This window comes from Lonchura striata, chromosome Z (assembly GCF_046129695.1).
Source record: "Lonchura striata isolate bLonStr1 chromosome Z, bLonStr1.mat, whole genome shotgun sequence".
Classification (NCBI taxonomy): domain Eukaryota; kingdom Metazoa; phylum Chordata; class Aves; order Passeriformes; family Estrildidae; genus Lonchura; species Lonchura striata.
Genome location: NC_134642.1, coordinates 68,905,531 through 68,930,977, shown reverse-complemented (window position 1 = coordinate 68,930,977; position 25,447 = coordinate 68,905,531). Strand labels below are relative to the sequence as shown.

At 33.4% G+C, this 25,447-nt stretch overlaps 1 protein-coding gene across 4 annotated transcripts in view; it reads left to right on the top strand.

Moving 5' to 3' along the window:
• KIAA0825 (KIAA0825 ortholog) overlaps positions 1 to 25,447 on the top strand; it is a 236,234-nt gene that overhangs the window by 93,642 nt on the left and 117,145 nt on the right. For all 4 annotated transcript variants that reach the window (XM_021541538.2, XM_021541540.3, XM_021541539.2 and 1 more), the window contains 6 exons: positions 1,113 to 1,295; positions 7,402 to 7,512; positions 12,662 to 12,801; positions 21,551 to 21,739; positions 23,250 to 23,483; positions 24,741 to 25,149. In XM_021541538.2, coding sequence (XP_021397213.2) covers positions 1,113 to 1,295; positions 7,402 to 7,512; positions 12,662 to 12,801; positions 21,551 to 21,739; positions 23,250 to 23,483; positions 24,741 to 25,149 — 1,266 coding nt within the window. The remainder of the gene's footprint in view (positions 1 to 1,112; positions 1,296 to 7,401; positions 7,513 to 12,661; positions 12,802 to 21,550; positions 21,740 to 23,249; positions 23,484 to 24,740; positions 25,150 to 25,447) is intronic.

The window sequence follows — 25,447 nt, the reverse complement described above, 5'->3', positions numbered from 1 at the left end:
ACAGAGAGGTTTTCTGAAAACTTGCCTGGAAATTTTTTTTTTTGGGAAAAAGTTCCCTGAAATATGAAAAATACAATATTACTTAAATATCGTATTAGTCAATTCTACATGAATTTACTTCAAATTACTGAACAAGAAAGAATTTTTACATTGTCATTTTATAGAAAATTTGTATATTCGTTAGGGTGATTCTTGAATTTTTCACTAAGTAAATTGATCTATCCAGTTATGAATAAATGAAAAAAAAAATATTCAATTTAATTCAATATATTTTTATCACAGAATCTTTACATGTTTTTTTTAATATTGTTGTAGTTTGTGAGGGTATATTTTCTCCCAATAGTTCTTCAAATGGCAGAGAACTGATGTATAAGTGGTGTATAAGAGATGTATAACCGTCTGCTTATGTGTGTTTGCCTAGATTTTTCAAAAATATCATGATCCTTAAAAATGCATATGATCACAAGTGTATCCATGGCTTTTAGGTACTTAAGTAGTTTTTAAAGTCCAACTTCATACCTCCCATATTTTTTGTGTTATTCACATGTTTCCTGCATATTGTGTGTCAGCATAGTTTAGTGAGATTATGTTGTTGTAGATTGGGTTCTTGCTGTTGTTCAGGCCAATGATATATGGTGCTCTGCTAGCCACTATCAACAGGCAATAGATTACTGACTCAGAAATGTTCTACATTGTACAGTGTTGCATGGAGGTAGTTTTGCAAATTGAGGATTAAGTTACTTTGTTCCTATTTTTTGCCCCAGGATTTGAAAATAGTATATACATTTTAATTATAAGAAAACAAAATTTATATGTATTAACTTGTAGTTTAGAATGTAAATTGTACATGCCTAGTGACAGTGTCCTTTGAGAAAGGACATTTCCAAATTTTTAAGTCTTCTTTTTACTAGTTTCAATAACAACTCCTCTGTGAAACGGTTGATTTTTACAGAGTAGTGGGTGGAGATTTCCTTCATCACTGAAGAGGAAATTTAAAGTCCATGTTATGATTTTGGTGTTTATCCTGTCAGAAGAAATGTCTGTTTAATTGGAATTTACCACTATCAAGGTATCTTAAGTAAATGTTATTCTTGGGCTGTTTTTGCCTACAGAATTGATATTGCAGCAATTTTGATGTCCACTGAAGATATGATCTGGTCAATTTGTAGTTCTGTGCAGGAGTTTCTGAATCCAGACAAAGACAGAAATCTCAAGATCTATAAAATACATAGCCACTGCAATAGTCTGATCTCTGTGCTGGCTATTTTAACTTCGCCACTGAAGAATTTGTATGAGTGAGTATGAAATAAACATTTAATTTGAGATAAAGTGGTTCTTGAGCTCATATGGATAGATTTACAAAGATGAATTTTTGTGTTGTAATCAAATGTAATCCATAGTATTGTCACATTTTAATAATCTTTGTCTATTTCTCAGTTTGATCCTATACTTATTTTTTGTGATCTTATCTAAAGCCCAGTTATATCTGCTGAGATTTTATTAGCTTTAGATCAAACTTCAGTGCCGTGCATTTTTTTTTCTGTTAATAATGTAGACCACAGTGAATATCTGGGTTGATTTCCTCTGTGGACAGCCAGTAGAATTGTATTAATTATTACTGACCCAAATTTGCAAGGTATTTTTTCAGTTAGGACATACTTCTTTTTAAATATGGTCTTATTGATCTGAAAACATTTACTACTATGGTACCAAATACTTTGGCAAGGGTGTAAAGGACTTAGTCATTCATCAGTTTAAAAGAAATCATCTTACTAGTTAAGATTTATCTGCTTCAGGCTTTCAGCTAAATCAGAAGGTTCTGTTGTCCTCTGATAATGTTTCTAGAAGTATAGGAATGGAAAGGTAATTTACTAAAATGATCATCTGGTTATACAACCAGTATGCTGCAATAAATGTCGTTAAAAATGTAAGAATGTAGAATGTCCATATTTATAAAATCATGTTTTCACAAGTCACAACTGTAAAAAATAGACATGTAACTTGCACTGAAATTGGGTCTAAGTCTTTGTTAATAAAATTAATCTGTAAATTTGGTGTAAGAGACAATACAAAGTGGGACCACAAATTTTAAAAATAGGAACAACAAAACCCCAACTAATGAAGTCATATCCTATTTGACTGGCTTTTGCTTAATTATTCAAAATAAGAAAATTCTAGGTAGTACTAGGGTGGAGACTTCCTACATACAAACTTCTTTAACAATTTTTTTTTTTAGTTATGTGTGGGCTGTGGGCTCATTTTAATATTTGTGTGCTCTAAAGAACATGCAAAAATGAATTGTAACTGGTTGTTTGATCTTATATAACAAAGGCTTATGAATAAATAGCAATTTAGAAAGTGACTCAGGAACAGAATAGTTAGTCCTATTATGGCAGTAGAAATGGAGGGAGGAAAGGACCTTGGAGTACCTGTAACTGCTTTTACTGTCAGTTTTGACATTTCATCTTTCCTTTATGAAAGCCCATAAAACGGTAGACCAAAGTAAATATGCTGTATAATTTGTCTCTTAAAGTGATTCTAGTCTCCTCCTCATCAATGTTGTTTACATATTTATATATATATATATATATATAGCATGATAAAAAATGTGTGCTTGCTGTAGAACTCACGGAGTTTCAGAACAAAGTGCCAATGAAGAGCTTGCTTTTTATTTTATGTAAAATGCTGCAGGTAAAAAACTTGATCATATAGCTTTCAGAGTTAGGGATGTGAATTTCATTACCTGAATTTGCTGATCTGGAGAACAAAACCTTGACATGTGCCAAATGTAGCAGCTCATTGAATTTACTACAAAGTACTGTGCAAATCACCACCAAAATATGGCAGCTTTGTCTAAAGACAACACAAAATATTGCCTTATTTTGTTACATAGAGTTACAAAAATTAATAACACTTAAGACCATTTCCATATAGACAATGTATGTTTTACAGTAAATAAAATAGGATTTTTTTAAAAGAACTTCTATTTAGAAATTGTATTTTCACAATCTGTGAGGCGCCATTATTGAAACTATTTTTTTATATATTTAATTGCAGACAATATTTGTCAGTTAACCTGACCCACTGTCCAGAGAACAAAGAAGAAAATGGTTTAGCCAATCAGCTTCCAATTATATTCAATTGGAAACACCTTGATATAGTGAATTTTAGGTGAAGTACCTAGGTGTATTGTTTACTGGGGTATGCATAGTTCATTACATTAAGAATCTATCAATAATAAATTCAAAAGTTACACCTGACTTTTAAGGAATATTAATCTTTCATCAATTTTTTCTGCAAGTATATTGTATAATCATAATTTCCATCTGTTGTCTTGGCTCTATATCTTTCACACATTTGGTAAACTTAACTGGAAGTGAAATCTTTTCTTTTAAATCTGTCATGCTGTCTTTTTGTACTGGAAGTTTTTCCTTAAGTGATTAGAAGTCAATTAATCTTTAGACTTTTCAGGAAAATTCTGTGTAATCATAAAAGTGGCAATGATGAAACATTGTTTTCTAGAAATTGTATAATATTATGACTGCCTCATTTCCAACTTACTAGAGAGGCTGTACTCTCTATTGCTTAAGTGAACTAAAATCGTTTAAATCTCTTGATTATTTTGTGGAAATTGAACAAAACCATAATGATGGTGAAAAATTAGTAATATCCTTGACTTCAGATAAGGTGACTATTTTCCCATTCCTAATTTTGTGATCTAGACTTCCTTTTCTATATGACAAGATTACTTAGATCTGGTCCATAATTCAGCTATGAATCTTGGGCCATCAGGGTTTAATACTTGTTTTTCTGTGCTTCATTTTTCTCCACCCTTCTGTGGCTTTCTGAAGTATCTTTAGCATAATGGAAATGTTGGTTGGAAAGGACTGATAGAGGTTTTCTAATCTAGCCTCCTCCTCAAAGCAGAGCAATCAGCAAGAGCAGTCAAACATGACTGTGTTTGGCTGGCTCAACTGACACATGCCAACCTCCAGGAGCTGAAGTTTTACAACTTTTTGTGAAGCCTGCTCCACAGCTGTGATGCCTTAGTGCAAAATGTTGCCTTGTATCTAGTGTGAGCCCTCAAAGCTGCTGGCTATAATTTACTGTATCACATCAGCCCCACTGAGAAAATGGGTCAGTGTAATTACTGTTTTGGTGGTTGTAGACTATCATTACATAAATTGACACTTTAGCCAGTTCTTCACCACGGTAAAGGAGTCTAGGGCCTTCAAACATTTTTTTACAGACTATTCAGTTTAGTCTAGTCTTCTCCAGTTTCCTCACGTTCTTCTTGTAGCCCCAACAGCTGGACGAAATAGTCTAGGTAAGGCTTAAATTGTTGCCAAGCAGATGAAATAATCTTTGTTTTAGTTGCTGTGTTCCTTCTAATACAGCCCAGTGTGTGGCTTGTATTTTTTCTAGTGATAATACACTGTTGCCTTTTCTTCAGCGCCCTGCTGACCATAAACCCCAGGCTTATGATTGGGTAGCGTGGCACTCAGGCAAGTCAGTTCCCAGCCTAGGTTGTTGTAATTCTGTAGTTGAAGTAAACAGTTGCTCTTTGCCTCAGTCAGTTTTGTGAATTTCTGGTGGCCAGTCTTCCATGAGTAGGCACTCAGCTGTTTGTTGCGTTAATTACTGTATCTGCTTCCCCCAGTTTAGTGTCACCTGAAAATCTGCTAAGCAAGTGTTCTCTATCAGCTTTTGTCGGCATTGTTGAGGACCTGTTGAACAATGAGTCTCTAGAATGTGCTCCTCAAATCTATTGAGTGTTGCTATTTTCTTGCTGCTTTCTCAAGCCTCTGAAATAGGAAGATTCTCATAATTATGAATTTGCAACCATCATTGTTTTACTTTCAACAAGATTGTTGTCAGTTACTCAGTAGCTGGGGTTTCATGTAGTGGATCATACAGTTTCAGTACTGCCTGTGAATGCACAGGAGAGTCCAATGCCATTCTTTACTCATAAGTTTGTAGAGGAATAAATTATCTCGGCCTCAAAGTAGAGACTGTGTTCTGCCTCAGATTCAGGGTTGGTCAGTTTGGTGCAGATCTATTTTGTGCCTGTTTTGATATTCTTTAGCCTTTTGTACTGAGTAGGCAATGATAAGTCTTGTAAAGAAGAATATAAAGAGTAAAGTGGATACACCCTTTAGTGATTTCATAGTATGAATTGTTGGATCTTATTTTCTCAACAAGAAGTTGGGTAAGTTATTTAAATGTTGAGAGAAGCATATAGAGAGTCTATTGGCAAAATTTATCTATATTGTTGTAAATTCAATGTTATTCAATATTAAACAGTGAAAACATTTCTCTTTAGTATGAGTTATAACTCATGAAGTTGCTTTTTAGTAATGTTTATTCCTTATACAGAGAGAAATCATACAAACACTACAAATAAATACTGTTTGGATTCATCTTGCTGGCATCTCATTTCTTCACACCTGCACTCAGGCTTACAGGATCAGTTCTCACCTTGTCATTCTCTATTGACGAATAAAACCAACTGTAACTTGAAATCTTGCTTTGTTATTAAATCAGCTGTCCAGTGCTTTGAGATACTAGGCAGCTGGTTTAGCATAACTTGAAACAAAAACAAATGCCCTACTACCTATTATTATATTTCTGTCAGAAGAGTAGAGTTCAACAATCTGGCACAGAGTTGGGCTTTCATAGCAAGAATTACCTAGCCAGCAGTGAACATTAAGAAATGCTGTCATGAGAATTACTGTATTATCATCAGACACTTGATTTTTTAATGTATTTGAAGCTATTCTAATATTTAAATAATCTTTAAAACCATCAGATTATTTCTGTCTCACTTTAAAAATTTCTGTAGAGATTTTGGTATAAGCAAGTAAGTCAGAATCCAAAAATCTGCCCTGTGTTTCTCCTTAGGATACAGCTAAGAAGTCATACTTAACAAGCTGCTTTAGACCAGAATGCTGTCAAACAGTTCCTACACAACCAATACACAAGATACGGTCCTCTTTTTTTAAATTAGATTACTAACCAAAATGTAGTTATCACACTTCTGTGGAGGATGTTTGCTCTATACTTTGCTATATTCAGAAAACAATATTTCAGTGGATGAGAGACAATAAGGTTTGTTTTTTGCTTTCACAATATTGAAATTACTGTCCTTAAAATAATTCTTTTCAAGTTTGCATTCTTCTTTTGGCTACATTAAAATCTCAGCTTTATTTTTAATCTTCAGGTTTTCATGAATTCACAAAGAGCACAAATAGACTGTGCTAATCCTTCTGCTCAGATTTTTTTAACTTAAGATCTGTATTAAATTATTTCATTTTTTTTTTAATTAGTAAGAATGGTTTCCAAATAAAACAGCCTATCTTTTGGAGACATTCAGGAAATATACAGCTACCTTTCTTGTTGAAAAAGGATAATTCTCTCCTTTCATCTAATAGACATGTGGCTATAATTCTGAATTACTTCAGATGAAAGATAAAAAATTCACAGCCAAGTAAGATGAAAAGTAAGATGCTTGTGAAGTAATAATTGTTTATATTTCATATATTTAATAGAGGCTGGAATGCCTCTCTGCTGGAATTGTAGGCAGTGTAAATGAGAATAAAAAGGGAAGAGGCCACAGGGCATCCAATACTATCTCACATTATTGAATCCTATTGGCTACTAGAAAGTTATACAAATACTAATAATTTATTACTAAACAATAATTAAAGTCAAATAGTAAATATAGAAACCTGTTACACCATAAATCTGTAATTCCATCATTTAATTAATTAATAAAATATTTAATTTTTAGTATCTGTAGGTTTTGCCTCTCACATAATTTAAGTGAAGTACTGCAAAATTGACATCTAGTCACAATCTAGTTCTTCTCCAGTCCTTTATACTTGAAAATAACCAGTATTCCATTTCTCTCAAGCCAGTGAAGGTCCAAAGCTTCTAGTTCAAATTTTTGTCCAGTTTAATCCAAAGTCTATATATGCTTGTGTGTCAGTCAGTATAATTTCAAAAGATACTTTACATATCATTATTATAGAAGTGTTGAAAATACTATGTAATTTTGTCATGCAGAAAGAAGAGAGCTATAGAAATGAGTAACTGAAGATAAATTTACTTATTGAATTTGCTTATTCAAACATAGTTTGAAAATGTATTATATAGGAAAAAAATATGAAGAGAACTTGAATAACAGTTATTAGATACTGAGTTTCAAAGAGTGAAAGTGAATAAAAATATATAATTATATTTTTTACAGTGCATAGATTTGCAATTATGTGTTTGCATACATATATTAATAGTATTTATCATAAGGTGTTTTGTGTCTTCTATTCATATATACATACTTAGTAGTGATCCAAGGGGATTTTCCAGCTCCTATGTAATTTGGAAGTATTTGATTTCTTCCAGGACATTTCTGGATAATTCTGATGAACATCTTCCTCAAGATTTTTCAGAAGTCTTTTATCATCCATTACACTGGTTATTTTGCATACCGTCATCCTGTCTTTTCTTTCTGAAGTGAGTATCAAAAGTTGAGTCTTGTAAAAGGATCACCAGATAGTCAGTATTAGTCAAATATTGTTACATTTTGAAGAGCATATCTGAATAAATGTCTAATTAATACTCTTATTTTTAAAATCATAGAATAATTTTTTAATTAATTACAGATTTCTCTAATCTTTGAGAGTCTGAAGAAACGTTGCACTGAAAGCACTGTATTTTGCTAGTTTATTAATTGTGTTTGATATATGAATTACCTGTAAAATTTTCCGGCTTTAATTAAAGAATATATAGTTCTTGATAATACAGAAACTCAGCACAGTTGCTGTTTTGAAGGACTTGTAATTAAAGGGGAGATAAAGAATGTATGCCTTTCTTTTAGGATTGTAGTTTAAAAAAATATTTGCTACATAAATAACTCATTGAACAACATGCTGCTTAATTGTAGTTGAATTTCTTGGAGTTTTTTGAATGATTAGAAGCAAAAGCTTTACTTGTCTGTGTCACTGCATATAATGACAAGTGACATAGGAGATAGATGCTACCAGCTGTGCTGTTGTTTGCTTTCTAATTTTGAAACTGAAGCACTCCCACACCAGTGTAGATCCTCTCCTAACGCCTTTACCTCCCTCTCCTCATTTTTAAAGTTATTTCCTGAAAGGTCTTCACTCTCCATTTTTATGAAAAGCTGCTTTTGTGAGATGTTTTGTGAGATGTGTTTTCCAATAAAGTATTTTTATCTTTTGGAGGAGTACGTTATCAAATGAATGGTGACCTATGGATGACTGATATGCTTGGGATTTATTACCTCTTTCCTTGTACACATAGTATCTTTTACTTTGTGTATGAAAATATCTTCCCTATAATTTTGCCCCATACTACACAAAACATGCTGATTTCTCTCCATAGGCTCCACTCCTAACTAGGTGTCATCAGTCCTGTTCTCTCCTTCCCTAGTGCCTCTGATATCTGCTGAACCAGAGACAATATATGGTGTGACTGCATCAGAATCATGTGGTTTGCTGACTACATGCCAAACAGAGTTGAATAACTGCTGAATTCAGAATGTGTCCTGCTTGAAATAATAATTTAAGTTCTTATAAAGTGTGAAAGATCATGTGTGTTTATCAAGCTTCAAGGAACTTTGTCAGTGATTTTTAAGTTATGCGTGGTTGGAGAGAAAGGAGAAGGAGGGATACAGTAGAGCGAATGACTGTGTTAGAAAGGAATCTAGTCATCCATTTCTGGAAGATTTATGCTTCATTAAGTATTCATTGTAGAAAATACAATAAATTTTTTGATGTCCTCATGCAAGGCCAGATCTCAAAATTTAAATTATACTGTGAAGTATGAGTTTTGGATGATGATTTCACAAGTGAGTACCCTATACTGTGTAACAGTATGTAAAGGAAATTCTGGTACTGTTTCAGTCTGACATGATTATCTTTTCAGAGACGGAATTAAGATAGATATGAATAAATAGCAGAAAACTATTCCAGAGCTATGTAGTATGCACTTATTTTCTGTGGAAGAAGGGTACTAAAGTACACAACTTCTTGGACAACAAACAGGAAAATGTGAAGTACAAAAGAAAGTACATCTCTGAGAAGATACAATTAGTGTACCTTTGTGAGAAAAATCCATATATAGAGAGAGCCTTGCATACTGTCCTGGTGATAATGAGTGAATTATATTGGTAAAATACTTAATATTCCTTTTTAACAACACACTTTTCAGCTGCTTATTTAAAAAAAAAAAGTGAAGGACTCTATATCTAATGAGTAATTCTGAGGTGTTCTAGTTTTCTTCATTGATTTTATACTCTCTGTTAATGAAACCTTTTTTCCCATCATTTATCCCCTGCCTTTAGAACATTATAAATAAACATTATATTTAAATATTGCAGAAAATTGTATTTCAGAGCACACTAATTATTCATGGGTTGTTTTCCGATTTTACGTATTATGTCTATTATGTCCACTTTCTCTAACAAAATTGAAGCAAAGGCCTTTGTTTACCTCTCAAATGTGGCCACCTAATTTTTAAATGACAACTCTAACCTGTCATACATTTAGCTATCTAGAATTTAGACTTCCTAAGCTTGCTATTTCAAAGCAAAATTTTGGTAGTTCCTGCAATTAATTTGTTTACTATGTAACTTGATTTCCTATGTTATTTTTCATTGCTGAAAATGACTACATTTTGTTTAATTTTATCAATTTGACTCCAACAAGAGTGTCAAAGTTGTTACCATGAATTAGCATATCTACTTGTCTTATAACATCTTCTAACATTATAACATCTTATAGCATTATAACATTAATTGCTAAGTTCATTGAACTTTCCCTTCCCTTCCCTTCCCTTCCCTTCCCTTCCCTTCCCTTCCCTTCCCTTCCCTTCCCGTTTCCTGAAACCAAAATAATATGGTTGGTTATCAAACTAAAGAATTACTGATAATTTATATTACAGTTCCTTAATGATCATTTGGTGATAATAATCTTATTTATTTATTTATTCAGATAAATTTATTTAGTTACTAATTGTGATTCCTTCATTGCTAATTGTGATTCATTTTTTGCCTCATTTTGTCTCATTTGCATTTGCAAATCAAAGTTGGAGGGTTTTCCTTCTACTGTACAAAACAGGACATTTATATGTATGATATTTATATATACTTCACCTTTTGTCACTTTTTATGAGGCTAGTCTTATTTTCACTAGTCCTGAGCTATGAGGATGAGAGAACATATGTCTCTCCATATGCACGTTAGAAAACTTCTCAGTGCATTTATTGGTGCTAGCTTCATGGCTGTAGGGAATGTCTGCTGTATTTTATTTTTCCTGTAAGTGAGTCACACCATTGTACATTTCAATTTGCAAGATGCTTTAAGAGCCAAGAACTGGTGTATATTACAACATGATAACTTCCCATCTGGTCAATGACAGACAGGTTTTTTTTCCAATTCAGATAATCTGAAAATATAATTTATTTCTATAGGAATTTAAAATATTATTCTTCATAAATCTAATTGATCCAACTTGTCACTTATCTTTTAGTTTGAAGGCAATTAATGACCCTATTAGATAGGATAACATGACATTTAAAGAAGAGAAAAAAAATTAAACTGGCCTGAATATAGTAACTGTTTAAATTTTAACTTTAATTACTAACTACTTATTAGATTATATATAGATTATATTTGCATTAGATTATATATATAGGACTAATCGTGAACACACAGAAATTAGGATAATTATTTTAATAATGCAAAATCCTAATGTCTTAATGCCATATGTATTCTAAATATGGAGAATATACTTTGACTGCAAGTTCTATCAAGATTTAAATGTATATGTGTGTATATTTTTGATACATACTGCTTGAATCCAGTATGTGCTAATATTCAAATATAATTGTAGAGTTAGAGTTAGTGCTACACTGTCAGCAAAACATATAAAGTACCAGATGGAAATCACAAAAGCTATACATGAGGTTTCCTGGCACAGACATTGCTTATGAAGTTAGAGGTATTTGTTTTAGTGTTAAAAGAGCAAGGCTGAGGTTCCTTTACTAAAATTACTATTACAGTGGAGCTTTGTCGTAATAGTGGGATGTAAGGCCCCTGCTGGAAGATGGTGCTATGGTTTCCTTAGGTGACTTCAAGGCTGCCCAGCAAGATATGTGGCATACTGCTTTTTCTGGTAATGGAAACACAGATATATGAGGGACTACACTAGAGGAGTATATCAGCTGACATTTTCTTTTCCAGAACTTGTAGGTTTGTGTTGAGTATATTGTATAAATAGCAGCTTTGATTCAACTGTGAAATACTTGTGCAGTTAATCCATTTTTTTCATGCGTACATTCAAGCATATTTGGGAGGTGGCACACTTTGCTAAGTCAGAACTTGTGAAAACATGCAACTTAATGGAGAGGTACCCCTCTGTTAGAACTATTATATGAGCCCATTTTAATTCTGTCCCAAAAGTCATATGTAAATGGCACATAAATTGTTTGAGCAGAGGCATATAAAGACTTCCCTAGTCTGACAGAAAAATGTCAGATTGAAAACCTCCCTATGAAGAAGGTTTTAACTGAAGCTGTTTTTTGCATACTAGCAGGTAATATTTATATCTGCCCAGTCAATGCATATGAAGTCCTTAAAATCAGGCATGTAAAATGTACATGTGCATAAAAGTTTATGAGGTGTATAAAGTTTCAATGTTATCAATTGTTGTATAAACTTGTAGCCAAAAAATAATACAGTGGCTAAACATCTGTTGAAATTTCATTTCAAAAGAATCTTCAAACTGATAAAAACTTACACATTAAAGAAAAAAAAATTGAAAACCCAATTTTGAAAATTTGTTTTTAAAAATGCTTCAAGAAAATGCTAAATACCATAGGTGATAAACATTTGGCAAGACAGATTTGTTTGTTTGTTTTTCATTTAACTGTAATGTGAGTTCAGTGATTGGTGTTGGGTCACTGGCTGTGTTTGGAGTAAGCCCTGGAATAATATTTGGAAATCTCAATTTTTGCAGAACATGGAAGTCACAAAAAGAAAATAAACTGCAATCTTTTTAAAAGCTAATGGATTTGTACTGTGCTTTTTTACTTCTCCCTGCTGGTAAAGCACTAAACCAACTAATCTAATATTTCTTGTGGATTTTTCAGGACACATAATAATTGCTCAACTTACACTGGTATTTTGCACCCCCTCTGAGCATTTTCACTGCCTTTTACTTAAGCACTTTATACACTTCATCAAGGACAGACACTTCAGATCTCTTACTCAACAATTACTGCAATAATAAACTAAAAAATTATACCCTTACATTTATTCAACTGTAGGGGGAAAAATCCCTCCTTTTTTCATTGTAGAGCAAAATAAATACTGTTCCATGAAAGAGATAAACTCAGTTGTTTTCTATCAGATTTAACTGTGGCAGAGTAACAAATGTCAGTTTGCTTTTAACTAGTTGAAATTAAGTGCAAGTCTTTCTCTGAGCTGCCTTAAAGTAAGGAAGCATGTAAGCATTTTCAGAGTAATCCAGGAAGAGTTCACACTTAAGGGATTTAGTGTTACATCTGCAATTAAAAGATATTAATTTCATAGATAAATTAACTATATTATTCTTTCTATCTTTGTCTTATATTTTGAAAGGACTCCATCAGCCAGAGAAATGGCAGCCCAAGGTCTTCTGAAGCTGCTTTTATCCCAGCCATACTGTAATTTGAACTTGCTTTTGGAAACTTTGTTACACCATGATTGTCTCTTAGTGAAAATTTTGCTGAGAAGCTCAAGTAAGTATTGATCTTGTCAATCCATATAAGAATATCAGTGAGAAATACAAATTAATTTTTAACTACTTAAATGCTGAAGGAAGGCTGACAACCATTTTGAGGGTTAAGTACCCATTTACTTACCAATAGGACATGTATTGAATGAGTAAAAAGATAGAAAAAGCATCGCTTTTTAAGTGAGAATTTACACTCAACCAGTGTATTAATAATTTCAAAGCAAACTGCAATTTGATAAAATAGGCTGCTATCATTAATGCAAAAGAGTCAAAATGTATTTGAAATTTATGGAGTTTTGACACTGAAACTCCTGTACACAGATTTTTAAAATTGTGGATCAGTAGTCTAAAAGAACACTCTCAAAATTATATTTGAACAGTGGAAAGCTTCTTAGATATTTTGTTGATATTATTTTTATGCTTGTCGCTGTAGGCATTCTAGAATTACATATATATGATTCTGCTTGTTAAGTCATTAATGCTATTTTGAAAGTAGAATAAATAAAAGGATATTTCTACAAATTTTTATTTGAATTCTGATGGTATTGAGTTTGAAGCAACAAACTTTATCAAATCTTTCCATTAGTAGTTTGCAGATCAAATGATCGTATTGTTGAATAGCTAATGGTAGAATCACCTCTTTGACTTAATTGTGCAGGAATATGAGAGTCTTGGTTTCTTCATTTTTTTGGCAAACAAATTCTTCCTGTTTATCAAAATAACTATTACATCCACAAAATATTTAAGATATTTATATTTTCTATCTATCTATCTATCTATCTATCTATCTATCTATCTATCTATCTAAAACATGATTGAGTTCTGTCATTTTGAAATGGTCTAATATTTGTCAGGAGTACATCTTCTATTGCTGTCACACATCTTATTGGGACCTGCAGTGCATACGCTTGCCTACTCAAACACATGTCATCTTTTACAAAGGCTGACAAATGTTTGATCAGGGTCATAGCCTTACCCTAGTGTAATCCAGTATTGAGTTTTACTATCTGTTTACATTATTACAGGTAATAAGTGACAGAATGTATTAGTCTATTGACTGACCAACCTCTTAAGCTTTAGGGAAATCTACGTGACTTTGAATTACAAAATGTGTTATTTACACTGGCTTTATTCATGTAACTTCAATATTGGAATGAATAAACTTCCAGTTTAGATAAAGTCAATATCTGTGATGATCCATATAATCTAAATTAATCTCAATGGGGTTAATTGTCTAATGACAAAAAATATGTATTCTTTATTCCTTCTCCTGTACCATAGTTTTTGAGCAATTTGCCCTGGTATTCAATTACATAAGAATTTTTTAAGAAGGAAGAGCTTTTCACATATTTTGCATTCAGTCATTTCCTTTTAAAAACCAGCCAGAAGGCAAAAAATCTTAGATACTGATGAATTTTCCTGTATTGTTTTAATGCTTTGGGATGCTCAAACTAGGCATCATTCAAATACATTACATTTCATTGTAGTCCCATTGTTCTCATGGTTGTACCATGGGAGGTTCAGAAGGAATGTAATTCCCCATCATAGCAAAGAGTACTGCTGGGAATGCCAAAGATTTTTTAGTAGAAAGAGTATTTGTAGAGAGGCTATGTATGCATGATTCATGTTGCTAAATGTTACAAGAAGGATATCATATTTGTATATATCCATGTATATAATTATATAATAACTAGACAGGAAAATGATATACATAATTAATATAATAACAATTATAATATAATATAATATAATATAATATAATATAATATAATATAATATAATTAATATAATATAATATATTAAATATATAGTGTAATTATATACTATCTGGACAGGAAAAAGTGCAGTTTTGTAATTTTTTTGTGCATTATGATGTAAGAAATAGATATAAAATTAAAATATGGAAATATGATCTCTATATTTATATTGTGTCAAAAAATACTAAAGATAATGAATCACAATTGCCAGAACTCAACCATTTATTGTGCACATGGCTACAGTATAGAGGCAATTTTGAAAAAAAATAGTTGAAAATTTTGATTTGTGTATTTGACCTCTGTAACAAGCTACGAGTCTAAATAACTGAGGTTTTTTAAATTACAATGTCATATAATCCTAGAGTTTTTTTCTATAGGTCCAACATCCAGTGACTTTGTTCAAGACATTCTTGAGTATGTAAAGGCTCTAAGGTCTGTGTTATGACTTTTCAGAGAGGAATAGTGAAGGTTGCTGCTACTGTGTTAATTTTCTGTCAAAATAAACTATTTTGCAATTTACTTGGCACATTGTTTTAACCAATACTGCCTTTCATGGATGTGAAGTAGAAGTGGATTATTTTGATAAGCAACAAATAATAGAGGAAAAAAGGAAGTGGTGCCTGTATAAAATAAGTAGCTGAATCCAGCAAATGCCGACATGAAACTGTGAAGGATGTAAGTGAATTCTGAGCATTTCTGCTAGATTTGTACTAAATACACATCATGCCAGTGGAACAGTCTGTGACTTCTATTTTGATAATCATTATTTCCAGGAATCAGGAGTTGTTCTTTGCACAATAAGGCAAACAGCAATAGCTTTATTGGATTGCTCTGACCCAACACAGTATTAATATTTTTCAGAGGGGATCCCATCAGACAGTAGACACCTGGCCACTTTTGAACAGCAGAATTAGTGACAGTGGTCACTAAGAAATTGTCACTGGTAAATTGTCAACAAATGCACTATGTTGCTTTTTAATCTTCAAAAGAATCTTATTCATTACCATAAAAACTTGAGACTCAAGTTGTTACAGAAATTTAATTTGTCTTTCTGCAAACAACCTTAAAGTGAATATTGGCATGCAGAGATAAACTGTAAGAAATCTTCTTTCACAGCAAGACCAAGCTGTTGGCAGTTTCACCTAATGTTTTTGGCTTGCACAATACATATTTGAAATACTACTAGGAGATAGTATTGTTTAGTCTGTACATATCATCTTAGATTATGTACTTGGTCCCACTAAAATTTTGAAATATGACATTTACAAATATTCTGTATTAAGTCTAAGGCTGCAAATCTGAAATTGGACCCAAATAAATGTGATTTGCTTCAAAAAGAGGTCAATTAGCTTGCACACATAAGAAGGATGGGGGAGGGAAAGCTTCCACCAAGAAAATATAATTGTGTGGTGCACCATTAGTGTCATGGTTTGACACTGGCACAATGCCAGTGCCCCCATGAAAATGCAATCTCTCAGTTGAATGCTGTGAAATGCAATTGAGAACAGAGCAAAGCAGGCCCAAGCTTAATAACGGGAAAAAAACTTTATTAAGCTACTACTATAAAAGAAAGAAAGGAAGGAAAAAAAAACACACACAAAGATCAAAATGAAAACCTTGCAAAGCATTCCTCCTCCCACCACCCAACTCCAACAAACCACAGTGAGACACAATCTGGACCCCAATCAGGTTTCCATCCCCCAAACAATCAATACTCAGTCCATTGAGGGAACAGAGTCTCTCCTGTGCCACAGACCCCCCAAGAAACTCAGCTGCCACATCCTGTGCTTCCATGTCACACATGGCACCGCCCAGAGAAAAGTTTGCCATGGTGACCCTGCTCCTTTCCATGCACAGTGCTCTCACCAGCAATGCATGGATGGACAGACTGCTTTTAGGATTTTTCCTTTCAAGGATGCCCCGCCAAGAGGAGGAAAAGAAACAACAGTTCAGTTTTTCATTTTTTGGGACCACAGTCCCATTTTCCCCCTGGGGCCGAGGGTCCAAGAACAGAGATCTTCTTCTCTTCTCCTTCTCTGAAGACAGAGGGCACCACCACAAACCCCCTAACTTTCCTCTGTTCGCTCCACTTCTGTCTTTTCCCAGCTGAAGCAGGTCTCTGGCTCACTGGCATCCTCCTAAAATAAAGTTTCTCTTGGAGCAGAAAATTTATTCAGTCGGTGGCTTCCAAGGAAAAAGTCCAGCCAAAAGCCACTCCTTGTCCCCCCCCTCACTTGCTCTTCTCCTTCCTCAAGGTGAACTGCTGACAAGCTGCCACTGCCAAGAGGCTCTGGGTGGGGAACGGAGACATCCCAGATTTCTCCACCCTTCCACTTGCAGGGGGTTCCAGTCCCTCCACCCCTGGGCCCACCTCAGTCAGGCCATGGGCCTTCCCCTCCCCACCCAGCCACAGCCGGGCAGGGGAGAGGCTGCACTGCGCGCTGACCGGAACCAAAGAGAGCCAGTTCCCCTGGGAATTCTGATTTTAACCCCTCTGTGTTCTCAAAGGCATGCCCACCTTCAATTGGTCAATATCCAAATTGACCTCTGCCTTCCGGAAAAATTCTCTTTCCGTGTCAAACCACGACAATTAGACAACTTTCTAAACACTAATAGATAATGAAGAGTTTTCTAGGACTGATTTTTTGTTACCCATTTTCTGGGAAGAGAACTTGGAAATGTATTAGTAGAACTGGAATTTTGTTCCCCCACTCCAATTCTTTGCTCTCTTTGAAACAGTTCTCTGGTTGCCACAATGTATAATGTGTCATTTTAAGGTTACTTTTAAATATTAATTAATTTTAATCAAACTTAATTACATTTTAGACACATAAGAGTAAATAGCACTTATCTTTTGTTGTTTACCCTAAAAGTACAGTGAAAAGTGGTAACTTCACCAATTGACCTCATTTATGAGACTGAACTATTAGTGGCAGTAATAAGTTATTACAGAAGAAAATGTACATGCCTTACATGGATTACCAACTCTATCACAACTGCCATTTTTAAAAGCTGTAGCATTTGACACTTTTATTTCAAGTTCTTGAGGGTCATTCCTTTTTCTCATACTTTCATTGTACTGTCTTGTACTTCATTATACTTTCTTCTAATGACTCCTTGGATTTAATAATCCTGTCATGGTCTATCACATAAGTGAAAAAACTAGCAACCATCCTAGTCCCATGGCTTAACTATACACCATTTTGGGAAAAGTAGTCTTGCAAGTGTTGGTCACAAAACTTAGAGTAATTTGTATCTTTGTGCAAAAATGAATCTGTCCTCCCAGTATTTGTGGATCGTCCAATATTAGGTTTGTGGGTACCTCTGAAAGTTTTCTTAGCCTCTTCATGATAGCAGTCTGTGTCATGGTAGCCTTATGGTTAGTTAGAAGATTACTTTAAAAGAGACACCTCCTGAAAATCTTATTGGATTCTGTACCTGCATAACCAGTGAAGGATGTATTGAAGTGATACACTTCTGGAAAATAAGTAAAAAAGGGACCTTAATGCAGATATCCTATTCCATTTGGTGATTTTCCAGTGATAAGATAGAGAAAACATGGAGTTTCCAAAAACCTAAATAGGATTTTCTATTTGAACTGTAGGGGACCCCTACTGTGAATACCTTAACTTTTCTTGACAGTGTGTGAAGATAGTGTCTGATACATGTGTGGATAGACTTGGTGTCTGTGACATATGGTCATATGGATAGCTTTCCAAAGACTTAGTAAGTTCTGATAGGAACTTCTTGCTACAGTAGAGGTCTAGACTGTGTAAGTTTTAAGAAGGTAAGTGTCCCAATACATTTAGGAACACAAATGAGCTAATGTGGCCATAGGACTACATTCAGTATTGCCTCATAAAATTTTGGCAGTCAGAATGTCATGCTGCATGCTATCCCATAAAATCATTACTGGAGGTATTCTGACAGTAATGGGTTTTTTCCATTGGTCTTAAGGTAGATTCTACAGAAGTTACTAACTCAGAAATGCATTAATGGAAGCTTCTTCTCATGGAGTTGAAAGTAAATTGTTGAAGGAGAAAAAATTCTAAATTGAGTTGAATGAAAATAAATGCTGTGGCACTGATGGCATGTAATGTATATCTACAGAAGTAGTTTGCTGATATGTTAATAATTTATGGGCAGATGTTATAAACATTGTTAAAGCTTTTTTGCCATGTTGAGCTTTATACTTGTCATAAATTTAGGATTTATTTGATTCAGAGGGAGCAGCTAATATAGGGCTTATTATTATTTGGAATGTATTAAATTGGTAGGTAATTTAGGTTTAAGATCTAGGTTTTATTCAGGATAGGAGTAATATGATCCTGAGATCATATTACTGATCTTGGCTGGTTAGAACACAGTGCTGTTAGCAACAATGTTGTGGGTTCAATCCCCATATTGGCCATTTGGACTTGATGACCCTTGTGGGTCCCTTCCAACTCAAGAGTATTCTGTGACTCCTCCCTGAATCTATAATGTAAAATTTCTCCTTGGAATTTAAAACTAAAATAATACACTTTCTGCCAAAATGAAGCCATGCTCAAAGTTACAATAGATTTTAGCTGTTATTGGAGATGAGCAACTGTGATAGAAAAGTAGCATGATCTACCAGGTCAGATACAGTGAATGAACAGAAAAAAAAATCAGTGACAGAAGCAGCACTGAGGATGTAGTGTACTGCAGACAAACTGCTGAAGTATTTGACTCTATAAACAAATAAAGTATATCCTTTTTGCAGTCTTTATATCCTCATTAGTTGATGTGGTTTAAATAAGCCTTTAAATTCAATAAGGAAAGCAAAAATTTCATGCTCCTTGCTAATTAAAGAACAGTATTAGAAATAATATGTTCCATCTTCAATTCATCTTCCTGAGTGAAACAGCATATATGAATTTGAGTTTTGACTATCTCTTTTGGTCAAAAAAGACGGCATAACTATTTGTATCTTGGCTGTCATGTATGGATTGACTGGGGAGAGTGAGGTCTAGAGAGAGGATTTTCTGAATTCAACAAGATTCATTTTATGACTAGACGACTGCTAGGTGAGTGATAATGTTGGCAAATTACTGGGTGGTATTTCTATCGGTAAGAAAGAAATGTGGGTAATTGCACTTGCAAGTCTGCCTTTCTGAAGTTATGCTTTCAAATACATGGTAGTATCCCAAGAGATTGTGCATTATTTTGTCATAGGAAGAATGATTCATTGTGAATGTTTAGGGCATAGCTGTTATTCAATAGATACATAGAGATATGTATCTTATAGAGATACTCATTAAAAAGGGTGGTATTCTAATATGTTTTGGTATCTTTTGGGTATCTATGCATATAGAATATCATGCTATATGGAAATAACAAACAGCTAATTTTTTTATTTTAGCAGGTATCTAGATAAATGCATAGCCACATTTATGTATGAATGGTAAGGCTTGCTAAGATAATATAGAAGCATCTCCTTTGAGCTACCTACGGGAGTTTTAGGTTCCCTTCACAAATCGGCTTTTGCTATACAAATGCAGTCAGTGACAAAAATAAAAATGTATAGAGGGAAGCATCACAGGGCAGTATGTATAATATCTATCATATTAATTCTGTACTATGTAATAATTAACAAGAAGGCTGCATTGGAGTTCAAACTGAGATGACTATTTAATGTTATGACAGGTGAGCTAATAAATATAAAAGAAAAAATCTAAGGCAAGAAAAAGCTGTGAGTAAACAAGTGGAATCCATTTGATTCTTCACTTAGAAGCATCTGGAATTGAAAACAATATATGTCAGCTCATTCAACTCATAGGAAAAATAAAGCCAATTTAAAAACTGTCTTATTGCTGATCTGTCTGCTGCCTTGGGGAAAAAAATCCACATATTGTTGGGTATGAAATCAGTGATCATGTTTTTCAGCTTTCTACATCCTCTGTTTCTGCTAAGGTTGCTACCTAGATTGAATGATTTACAGTAATAGATTAATTAGGTTGTAGGAATTCAGAAGAGAGTAAAATGAGATTTTTTTGTACTTCTCAAGTCATTCAAAGATGGGTTGAAAGCAATGATTTTCCATTATGGTAGATTTTGAAGACTGCCATCTTTATCCTCCACAGGCTGCTAAAGGGAAAGACAACTAAACTAGCAGAAAACAATGACATTTTATAGTATAATTTTATTTAAATACTTTTTACAGAAACCACTGTTTTTGCAAACTAGAAATTTAAATTAAGAGTATTTAACAGGTTATGGCTCTGGTTCTCACAATTAGAAGCATATTTCACAAACAGGTGGGAAGCTCAGGTCTTCCACTTTAGCACAAGTCAAAGTCATTGAATTGCATTGATTCCTGGAGTTTTAAACACATCCTTATGTGTTATATGTGGGACAGTGTGTTACAATGATTGTCAGAAATTTGTAAGTATTTGCAAGAAGTTCTCTTTTAACTCTACGATAATATCTACTTGTCTTTAAAATCTATAGCTTAGCAGGGCTGAGAATTTTTTATGTAGAACTGTTTTATTCTGAATTTCAACTTACACTGAAAAACAAAACCAGCACACTTTGGGGAATATGGAGCTGCTAATTTTCTTAGTTTTTTTATATCTAAATATGATTTTATTGTTTCATATGACTATTATATAAGAAAGAGGAGTTAAGCAGTATTAGATTTTTGACTGTGATTCTGTAGTTTAGATCTTAATCTACAGATTAATCTTCAGTAAATAATAAATTTTGAATTACAATCTATTTCAATTTAATTTTTAATTAAGTAGGCATATTCCATAGTTTGAAAACATGATTAAGTTTCTTTTTTTATTGGCTACATATAATTCAGGGAGACAGTCAACTGTCATTAGACAGAAAAAGATCAGATTTCAGTATCTGTGTTATTGTTTGAAATATTATTTAGATACACTTAGAAGTTTGTTTTGAATAATACTATCCATTACTGAGACTTTAAATTACTTAGAAATTATTAAAATCATGTTTTTGTTTATTTTGAAGGTAATCAAGCATTAAATTGTGATGAACAAAGTTCTCTCTTGGGACAGGAAAATAACAAAAGCCCTACTCTGATTGAAACAATCTTCACAGTATTGTCTTACTGCACTTTGTCGCCGAAATCTCTTGGCATTGCTTTTGAGTCCTACATGGAAAAAGAGCTGCTGTGGAACTGCTTATACAATATGACAGGTTTTTATTCATTTATTAATTTATTAATAAGCATTTCAAATCTGATGTTAAATGTTGCTCATTTTCAGACATGTAGTATTATTTTTGCCATAATAAATCAGGTGAAAGTATGCTAGCTTACTTCAAAATTATAGTGGTTTTGAAGGGTTTTGTGCAGTCAGGCTATGGTAGGAATGGTTAAAATTTTGAAGAATGCAGAGGTTCCAGAGTAGCGTTGTTGACCAGGAGTCCAGTGACGTAAATTGTTTGTCTTACCAGCAGACTGGCTGCAGAATGTTTTTGTAAGTCTTTAGTAGTAGAGATTCTTCATCTCTTTGCATTCAACTGCTCCAGATTTTTTCCACAGTTTAAAAGTACGGAAGCATGGAAGAAGAGTGGAAAAAGAGAAGGGAAGACTTCTTCTCATACTAAGGGAGAAATAATCTGATAAGCATTTAGCCTCTACTGTCAACAGGCACTCAGCCTCTTAATTTTCTATTGAGGGAGAGAGCTGGCCTCACTATTAGAACAACTAATTATACCCCCAAGGCAAAACAATATTCAACCAAAAAGAGAGGTGAGGTTTAGAAGGGTGATATTGTACATTATGGATTAAAAGCTCAAAAGAAGAGGATTAAAATGGGAAAAGGCAGGAGGGGAAATAGAATTATGAGCATCACAAAATAGAAAACTATGATAAAAGTGCTCAGATACTCCTCAGAGAAAAATGGGATTGCAAAAAGTAGAAGTTTAACAGGTAAGAGGAAGAAAAACAGAGAAGTGATGCATGGAAGCTTCCAGAAAGAGCATGATTAGATCAGCAAAAAGTAGAGGGAGGCAAAAGTATGAGCAAAGGATCTAAATATCTAACATGTCAAAACATCTCTCTGAAATGCTCTCCAAGACTCTGCCTGACAATTGCAGCTCCATGACAATGGAGAAACTGCCATTTGCTGTGGTATTAAGAATGTGGAGAAGATTGATACTTCTTGTAATGTCAATAACTGTGTTTAGGATGGTGTGTTTTGAACATGCAATTTCTGATGCCATGCTGTGTTTCTCTTGATGACCATTATTTGTATGTATTTTTGTTTCTGAAATACCTTTCTTTTCCTTTACTGTCTTTGGTATAGCAGTTTGGGTATCTAATAAATGCAACTTCATTAATAATTTCAAGACAAAAAAGTAGAAAAAAAAGGTATATCTGTTTGCCTCATTGATGCCTAAAAAGTATTTAAATGTTTTCTATATAAAAAGGAAGACATTGAACACCTTAAATAGAATTTTTATAAATATGTCTGTGGAGAAATGAGAATGAACAAAATAAATTTATTCTTTTTGTTAGAACTGTATTAAGATGGCACCAGGATGCCATATGTTTTGCATTATACTCTTTCTTAATTTGTAACAGACCAATAGGTCTAACTTGTTACGACATAATGTTAATTTTTTTTTATAAGAATTCTGAAAACACTTTCTGAAAGAGATTTACAACACTTTACTGAATAGTTAATATTTCTTCCTTCTGAAGTTTCCAGTTGTGGAGAGTCAGAGCCAGAAGTTATCAGATGCTTGAAGTTGACTTTGATTAATTCAGTGAAGGGTATAGTGAAACAGATAATTTCTTTGATGCATTCGTGGGAGGCGACAGAAAACTATGGAACATACCAACACAAGCAAATAGTTCCTGAAGGTTTACTTAAAACTGTTCCAAAGGAATGGAATTACACTCCTCGGGAAATGAAGAGAAAAGAATCTGGGAAATGTAGGTGAAATTTATACATAATATTTATATATATTACAATACATCCTGAAAGTTTCTCATAAGAACTTTTAAATCCTTTGCTCCATTACTCCTAAACTGGGCAAATTTTTTAAGTGCTGTAGCTTTACAATGAACAAACTATTTCCAAACCTCCTGTGGTGGTTGGGGTGTTTTCAATACTTTCCATTAAATTTCAGTTATTCTTTCCTGAGGCTTACATATACAAACAAGGTTTTGAAAATAATCAGTATTGTAATATTGAAAATAGTAGTACTGGAGATGTTTCTAGCATCTGGCAGTAGCCAGATGGGATTCAAAGCAAAGTGAAGAATAATGCCTATACTTAGGTCTCAATGGCTGTAAACAGCTTTCCTTTTCATTATCATCTTTTTATTCAGGACTGTCATTCACCCCAAATTTACAACAAAGCAATTTATGCTTGAATTAAAAAAAAGCACTAAAACATTTGTATCACTATCTTAGACTAATTGCTATGTGTAAACTGATAGGCAAACTGACTCCAGGCTTCAAGACAATTTAAATTTGTATGTGTGATATCTAGAACAGATATGGTTTCTTCTTTTAATAAAAGAAAAACATTTGGAATGCAGGTCCAATGACAGAGTTTTCTTGAATTGTTTGGAGATTGGTTCTTTTTTAAATCTTGACACATTTTGCTATATTTTTAATTTTATATATGTCTTGGGTTTTGCACAGCACAATTTCTCTGTAGTTGCCTTTATAGCTACTTTTATTATCTAAGGTCTTTAAAATGCAGTGTTTTCTAGTGTAGATGCTTATATGAAAGATGATAACCTGAAGTTTTGTCATTTTGATCATAGAAAGGGATAAGAAACTAGAGATTATAAATGTATGTAATATTCTGATACACTTAGCACAATGCTTCAGCTGTGAAATTGAAAAAACACTACAATTTTGAAGACAACTTTCTACCATTCAGAATACCTGAGTACTGTCTTTCTCATGAATCCTGTAATAATTGTGTACAGCAGGACTAATTGTTAAGAGAGTCACTGTCTGAACTTTGAATTTTCTGGTTTTAATTCATGCAATTGTTTTAATTCATGGTGTTTATGTGCAGAAAGCATAACACAATTGGAACTACAGTGTTGAGTACTTAAGCTTTTTACCCATTTTCAGCACAAAAGAAAGTTTGAAATTATTATACAACATTCAGAAGCAGTTAGAGCTATACTATTAATGTTAATAATATCATCTTTTCTTTCTATTTTTAAGGCTTCACAAGGCTTGCAGCTCAAGCAGTATCTATTGTAATCAGCAAGTTACCTACAGTGATTGCATGTTTGCCTCCCCCAATTAAATACTTCTTTTTTCTGGCTGAGACAAAAATGTCAAGAAACTTTGCTGAATTGAAGAAAGCTGGTCTGCTTGTCTGGAACTTGATTGTAATTATATGTCGGATATTTGAGGATGGAAATACTGCAGAATTTTTAACAGGTGCAACACTTGACAGATGGAGCAAAGAAAAACTCAGTTTAGTTCGTGTGTGCTTAGAAAGTATTATGGGAAAACAGAAAAGTGGTCCTAAGCAAGTGACCCAGAAGATCATACAAAGCATTGAGCAGCAAAGACCAAACTGGATTGAAAGCCAGTTGCTAAAGGCAAGAAAATTGAGCATAGACTGGTAAGAACACAGTATGTGTAAAATGCTATTACTTGCTCTTTATTTTACTGGATTATTGACATGTTTATGGCTACTGCTCAGTTTTAAGGAAAAGAGATGAGCAGTGATCTTATATAGAACAGATTAGTCCTTACTGTTGATATACCATGTTTTTTTAAACTTAATTGCTGAAACACTAAAATGTGGTTGTTTCATCAGAACAGTGTGTTCATAGTACTACAAGATTTCATGTTATCTTGATGAGCCAAAATATGAACAAGTCCATTGTTATATCTTTCAAAATGTGAACAGGTACTAA